Below are 7595 nucleotides of genomic sequence, written 5' to 3' on the forward strand. Positions count from 1 at the left end.
TGTCTTTTTTTAAAAAAAAAAGGACGCTGTGGGACACCAGGTCTGTCTGTCTCTGTGTCCAGGTCTGTTGCATTTAACGCCTCTCACTCTCTCTTCCCACAGCGACAAAGCGACGGACGAGCGTCTGCTAAAGCTCTGTGAAACTAACAAACCTCATTGTTTCATTTTTTATTTTAACTTTTCTCCATTTCTTGTGAGCGATGGACGTCAGCGAGTCAGCGATGAGTCACGAGAAGACACTTAAAGTTGACGTGATTATCGTCCCCGCTGGTTATTCCTCATCCGACTCACGTGTGACTCGCGTGTATCACTCATGAAATGAAAATAGTTAATATAAAAGTCTTCAGGAGCACAGCTCCGCGTTTAATCCCTTTTTTTTTTAAATACGCAGGAGTCAGCAACCTTGATGGCGCTTTTCCACGACATGGTCCCGGCACGCTTCGCCTCGACTCTGTTTGGCATCAGTCAAGTTGTTTTTCATGACGTCATAGCTCCTCTTCAATGTGGGCGGAGTCGAGACGTGTTTCCTACGCGACACAAACACACAAAACTAGTGACTTATAAAGCACTTGTTTTGGGTTTAACTGAATCATTAGAATCAGTGGATTAAAAAAAGATTTGTTCACAGAACGGTTCAGTACTTCCTACATGAGCGGAGCACAGAAATACCACTGAACGTGGTTGTGATCGCCGGCTTTCAGCAGTGCTGTCTCTAAATACACCAGACTTGTTAAATATTGACATTTTAGAGATTTCCTTTGCTAAATGTTGGAGATTAACGTTAATGTTTTCAAGTCTTTTTAACTTTGATTCTTGTGTCGGACGTCACGCTCATGACTCTTCCAGTGACGCAGTCTGTTGACATCACATTTTAGTATCGGCTCAGCTCGCTTGGAACCTCGTCAGAGCAGGAACTAAAAAAAACACCAGGTTCTATCACTGATGGAAAAGCAAAAACATGCTGAGTCATGCCTGTGGAGCCAGGACTGTGTCGTGGAAAAGCATCTTTAGTTTGAGTTCAGTGTTTGTCGACTCCTGACTGCATTTACACTGAAAACTGTGTTTTAAAATGAATCATCATTTGTTGCAGGATCGTGACATTTACATTAACTTACATTATTTTAATTTTATGAGTTTTATAAAACAGAGAGAGATGATGACGGTGATGATGTCCGTGTTTCTGAAGCAGTCGCTGTGTAAAGACCTAAAAACTGAAGAAACACAAATGTTTAAATCACAAGAACAGGATCCAGAATCACGAGCACAGGATCCAGAATCACGAGTATAGGATCCAGAATCGCGAGCACAGGATCCACAATCAAAAGTACAGGATCTTGAATTACAAGCAAATGATCTAGAATCACGAGTAGAACAGTATCTAGAATCATGAGTACAGGGTCTAGAATCATGAGTACAGGGTCTAGAATCATGAGTACAGGGTCTAGATTGATAGATCATTGATTCTGTGATTCTAAAAAGTTAAATATCTTCCATATTTGTATGAATGTTAGATTTTACTGTCTTTAATCAAACGACTGCTTCAGAACAAAATTCACTGACATCTTTCTTTCTTGTTTATTTATCTCTTCCTTTCTTTTTATCTTACTATTCTTCCTTTTTTTCTTTCTTTTCTTTCATTCTTTTTTTCTTTCTTTCTACTCATGTTCTTTCTTACCTCCTTTTTGTTTATTAGTTTCCTCCTTTCTTTCCTTTTTTCTCACCATTATTTCTTTTCCTTTTCCCTTCTTTGTTTGTTTCCTTCTTAGTTTCTTGCTATTCTTTCTTTAGTTATTTAATTTGTTCTTCATTTCTTTATTTTCTGTCTTTCTTTCATATTACCTAACTATTCGTTCTTTGTTATTTCATTTTCTCTTACTATTCTTTCTTTGTTTCTTTCTACTGTAATTTTCTTTCAACTCTTTTTTGTCTTCTTTCTTAGTTTATAATTTGTTCTTTATTTATTACTTTTCTTTCTTTCTCATTCATTTGCTATTTGCTCTTTCTTTAGTTATTTCCTTTTCTCTCACTATTACCACCGTGATTTCCTTTATTTCCTTCTTCTCTTGCTGTGTTTTCTTTATTTGCGTCTGTATCCTGTATCATCCATCACTGCAGACAGTGGAAACATTAGATCATAGCAGAGTTATTCCACCTCTTCCTCCTCCTCCTCTTCATCATCATCGTCGTCAGACCATGATCATGTTGTAGCAGCAGCTTCTGGACTGTAACAGTGTAACTGTGTGTGTTTTTTCTCTCTTCTCTCTGAGTGTGGACTGAACATGACTGATGTCTTAATGCAACTCCAATTTTTGCTGTGCTCTCTCTCTCTCTCTCTCTCTCTCTCTCTGTCACCCCCCCTCCCCCCCACACTCTCTCTCAGGGAGCCTCTAGGTGCGTCTGCTGAAGCCGTCGGGTCTGAGAGTTTACCAGCACTGCTACACCACTGTATCACTAAAGCCAAGGGGGAGGCGGCCAACAACAATAACAACACGGACCCTGCACGGAGAACAGGTTTGTTTAGGTCACATGACGTGAGGTTTCAGGTCTTTGTCAGCAGAACGTGGTTTAATGGAAACACCAGTGAATCATTAAAATACCCCCACATATGCACCGCTAATCATTTGCTTCATCTTTGACTGAGATTTTCTCTTTTTTGCTTCTTTAAGAACATTTTGTCAATCATATTTACGTTCAGAAGAAAAAGCACAGCACACGTGTGAGAGTATGGAAGCTCTGAAAGACATAGTCTTGATTTGTGTTTTGAAAGTCTGTCATGAGTCGGGAGTGTTTTTGTTTATCTCTTGCTATTCTTTCTTTCTTTTTCTTTATTTCTTTCTCCTCTCATTTTACTTCATACCTTCGCTTTTTCGTTTATTTCAATCCTCCTTTCTTTCCTATCCCGGACGTGTAGTGGGAAAGTTTCAAAATTAAAAGATTTTTTCTCTTTTTTTGTGGGGAAACTAAAATATATAAAAATATATATATATATATATATATATATATATATATATATATATATATATATATATACAGTATATATATATTTACAGCTTCGAACAAAACATAACACTAGCCAAATTACATTAAATATTATTTAATGTAAATTGGCCAGTAGTGGGTGCCGTTTCACTACTATGAATTCTTTGGTAAGTCAAGAAACATAGTAAAGACAGGTGGAGGAATCTTTCATGAATAAGTTACCGATCCTGCTCAAAGTTCCCCCTCATTTTTACTGTTACCTTTCTGCAGCGATGCGGACACTCAGCTCTTCACGGTCGTGAGCTTTGCGTAAAGACTGAAAGAACAAGATTGTGAACACAGGAAATGAGTTTCCTCCACGTGACGCTCGGGCTCAGCCTCAAGGCCCTGATATACTTCTGCACACGTGGCGTGAATGACTTCATCAACGCGCATTGGGCAGATTTAGTTTTAGTAGTAGTTTTGGCGGTAGATTTAGTTGTAGTTTAGTAGTTTTAGTAGTATTTTTGGTGGTAGATTTAGTTGTAGTTTAGTAGTTTTAGTAGTAGTTTCACTAGTAGTTGTTGTTGTAGTATTTTTGGTAGTAGATTTAATAGCAGTTGTTTTAATAGTAGTTTAAGTGGTTGTTTTTTAGTTTGGGTAGTTTTACTAGTAGTTTTGTAGTTTGGGTAGTTGTTTTACTAGTAGTTTTACTGGTAGTTTAGTAGTTTGTCATAGATGTTTTGGTGTAGTTTTGGTAGTAGTTTTAGTGGTAGTTTTACCAGTAGTAGTTTTATTGGTAGTTTAGTAGTTTTAGTCGTAGTTGTTTTGGTGGTAGTTTAGTAGTTTTATTCGTGGTATTTTTGGTGGTAGTTTAGTTGTTTTAGTCACAGTTTTTTTGGTGGTAGATTAGTAGTTTTAGTCGTAGTAGTTTTGGTGGTAGTTTAGTAGTTTTAGTCATAGTTTTGGTGGTAGTTGTTTTAGTCATAGTTGTTTGGTGGTAGTTTAGTAGTTTTAGTCGTAGTAGTTTTGGTGGTAGTTTAGTTATTTTGGTGGTAGTTTAGTAGTTTAGTCGTAGTTTTGGTGGTAGTTTAGTAGTTTTAGTCATAGTTGTTTTGGTGGTAGCTTAGTAGTTTTAGTCGTAGTTGTTTTGGTGGTAGTTTAGTAGTTTTACTCATAGTGGGCGTGCACGGATGCTGAGCTTCTGCATGGTGATTGGAGGAAGTATCTGAAAGTCCGTATAAATAACTGGGACTGAAATGAGCTTCTAGTGTTTCAAAGACCAGAAACCACCACTGCTTGAACATCAATACAGGTTTTTGTGGACCACTGCAGTCCAGTCAAAGGCCCCTGTACCACTCTTTGAACCAGGGGTTGAGAACCTCCTCTAGTGTTTCCTTCCTTCACTGCATCTCTCTTCTTCCAGGTGTGTCTCCCTCTCAGACCCGGCAGCGAACTCAGACTCCCCAAGACGGTGGCGGCGGCGGCGGCGGCAACGACCTCGATTACCACCGAAAGAGGAAACGACAGAACAAGAAAAACCCTTATTTCTATTTGACCTCCTTCCTGCACCGCAGGAAGTCAGCCGAGGACCAGACAGGCATTCTGGCCAGTGCAGACACCGAGGGCCCGAACTACGGCACCCTACGCTGACGCCGTGTGCCCTTCACCAAGCCATTGGACTCGAGTGATTCACACACATTTACACACACACACACACCTCAGTACTCCCTGCTCCATCCCAGCCTCTGTACACATTTCTTCAAAGATTCATTAGGGAGCAGGAAATGTGAAGCTGAATCCTCGTTTTGGCGTTTTGGGAAAAATCTCACAAGAGGACGAGGACACTCGGCTCTGAGCGGAACTCACTTGAAGAAAAAGGAGAAAAAATAAATAAAACGTTGTACATAAATAGCGAAACAAGGGAATTTTAGCTTCCTCCTCCTACAGTAATAACAACACGTGCTGGTCGAGCGCAGCGACTTCTCACTCACTGGGTCCATATCTTTAGGTTTTTTGCAGTCAAAACCGTGGACTGTTAAAGCCTGGTGCATCTTTGGACAGGGACGTCTTCACACTTTTTTCCTACAATACAAAACTAGTGTCAGTATTTCAAAAAAAACAACAAAAAAAAACACAGGGTTTTTACCACAAAATATACCTCAGAGTAAGACGCAGAGTTGCTGTAATTCTTGTGGTATACTTGTACGTACTTGACCTTTTTAACGTATGGATTAAAAAGGTTTATATCACGCACGCACGCGCGCGCACCGCCGCTCATTCTAACTGATAATACGGCTTAGCTTGATCCAATTAGGAGGCTTTTTTTGAATTATTATTATTTTCACGATCCAGTGCCAACCGTTTAAGGACGCGAAAAATCGCAGCCTGCGTGAGGATGCTTTTAAAATAACTAAATAATCTTACAGGTTTGGACGAAGAAGAACAGGGTGATGAATTTGCGGAGTGCACCGAGTGTCGTATGTGTTTCCATCGTTATGGAATCATTTGTGAAACGTGGCACGTAACGCCCCCCTCCCCCCCCCCCGTGCCTTTATTTCTTTGACTTGCGTATTATTTTATTCTTTTTTTACTTTGTTTGCCAAGGACACTTGAGAGAAAATGCAAAAACCCTCTGGTTTTATTTCTTACACTTCTCATACCTTACATGGGTACCTGCTTCAGTTTTAGAGTGGAAAAGTTTTCCATGCAGAAAGAACAAACCAGAACAGCGAGTTTTGGTGTTAATGTTTAACCGCGACTCTGTTTGAGGAGAATGTTATTGCTTCATAAAGCTGTAGGGGGGAGGGGGGGAGGGACATTCAAACAAAGGCAAACAAACCTGACTGTTTATCTTTAACTAAGTGTATATTTACTTGCTCGCTATAACTTTATTATTATTTTATCATTTTATCCACACTAACCGATAATGAATGTATGCTTTTTTGCTGTACAGGAAATGAATGTTCCCGGTGTCGCAGTGCATTGAATGAACCGCAGCTGCGTTTGAGACAAAACAAGTGGTCGTCGGCACGCCAAAGGTGCAGTGTGTGCAATTTAGCCGCATTTCATTGGTTGTAAATGTTAAAAAAACATGCTGGTCCCAAAACGAACGGCCGCCACGCGATCGTACATGTATAAAAAAAAACAAGTAAGGTTTTTATCCACACGGAAACAGAACGAAGGAATTCAAGAAATGTCTTCACATAGGACAGTTATATGTTCCTGGAACAAAGTCCACACTTTTTATTTGTTTTTCCAAATTTACTCCTCGCCTTCAGGTGTCGGAAGCTAGGATAGGATAGCACTCGCGCGCGCAGTTTAATCGAGCTGAGGTCGTAGTCCGGAGGATAAAATTGATTTATTAGCCGTGTACGTCTGACTCTGCGTCCGTAGGTGGCGCTGTGCATATTGAATTAGCTTCCTGTCGACCTTTTACGTCACAGAAATAAAAGCAGTGAACGGCGAGATAGACGATGAGATGGATCGTGTTCTTCGTGCGCGGAACGTCCAACTACAGTCCAACTAAGCATAGCAGTAATCAGACTATGAATCACATTATCCAGATATGTTAGTCTGACTAAGACTAGCTAAGATTTTAGTCGGACTAAGCATAGGAGTCATCAGACTATGGATCACATTATCCTGATATGTTAGTCTGACTAAGACTAGCTAAGATTTTTTAAGTGTTTACATGGCATGAAGAAAACCAAATTGTTGCCTAAGTCTGACTAAAATCAGACTTTTAACATGCATGTAAACGCACTGTGTAAAAAAACTAAACAAAAAAAACTTTCCCTCTACGTTAACGTGGCTTCTTACACAGTATGCACTGTATATGCCAGGCCGGTAGGTGGCGCTGTAACACTGCCACAGAAAATACACCAAAAAACAGAAGAAGAAGTCGTGGAGAATTTGCTCAAAGTTTGTGCGTTGTGTACAAACACAAAAGGAGTTTTAACAACAGAAAAAAGGGAAGTGATCACAAAGCCCGGGCGAGCTCGAGGCGAGTTTATCGCAATGATAGGTTGATCGCGGGTTTATCGGCTGTTGCTTCCATATTAAGCGACTTCTTTCAAAGTCGTTGGACACCATTACCAGATAACCATCGCTCCTATAACAACTTGTTGATGACACATTTTCAGACCTCCAAAAACACTGGTTCCGTGTGGATAAAAAGCTAACGCTATAAAAACTTTTACGTGTTCTCTTAAACCTGTTAAGATAATCATTTTTTTAACTTCAAATTCTGCCAAAGGAAAATAACTCTGCCTAAATTTTACACACTGGACCTTTATGTCAGTTTGTTTAATACTTTAATTCTCTCTTTATTCTTATTTTTGCTCTGACAGCTACAAAGAAGAAACAAAAAAGAAGCCTTTTTGTTGCACTTACTTTTTTCCATTTACGACAAATTCCCAACAAACTTAACAAGAGGTTTTTTTCGACAAACGTCCACGTGAATGAATCGACTCCCTTTCACGGTGAGAAAGTGGTGATTTTTTTTTATTATTTTTTTTTATGCCTGAAATAATAAGGAGGCGGAGGAGGGGAAAAAAGGATCTATATTTGTTTTGTACTGTACATGGTGTGTATTGTATTTGTAAAGATGAATCAAACCATGTTTTACAGGACGA

General features: G+C 39.4%; 1 protein-coding gene across 5 annotated transcripts in view; it reads left to right on the plus strand.

Moving 5' to 3' along the window:
* The window catches only part of igsf9ba (immunoglobulin superfamily, member 9Ba), a 77287-nt gene extending 70988 nt beyond the window's left edge, over positions 1 to 6299 (plus strand). For 2 of the 5 annotated variants that reach the window (XM_058633565.1, XM_058633566.1), the window contains 2 exons: positions 2381 to 2511; positions 4385 to 6299. In XM_058633565.1, the coding sequence (XP_058489548.1) occupies positions 2381 to 2511; positions 4385 to 4611 (358 nt within the window). In that variant the 3' untranslated portion in view covers positions 4612 to 6299. Of the gene's footprint in view, positions 1 to 2380; positions 2512 to 4384 lie in introns of those variants that run through there. The other 3 variants (XM_058633568.1, XM_058633567.1, XR_009240875.1) reach the window with 2 other exon arrangements.
* Positions 6300 to 7595: the final 1296 nt, after the last annotated feature.

This window comes from Solea solea, chromosome 7 (genome assembly GCF_958295425.1).
Source record: "Solea solea chromosome 7, fSolSol10.1, whole genome shotgun sequence".
NCBI classification, from domain to species: Eukaryota; Metazoa; Chordata; class Actinopteri; order Pleuronectiformes; family Soleidae; genus Solea; species Solea solea.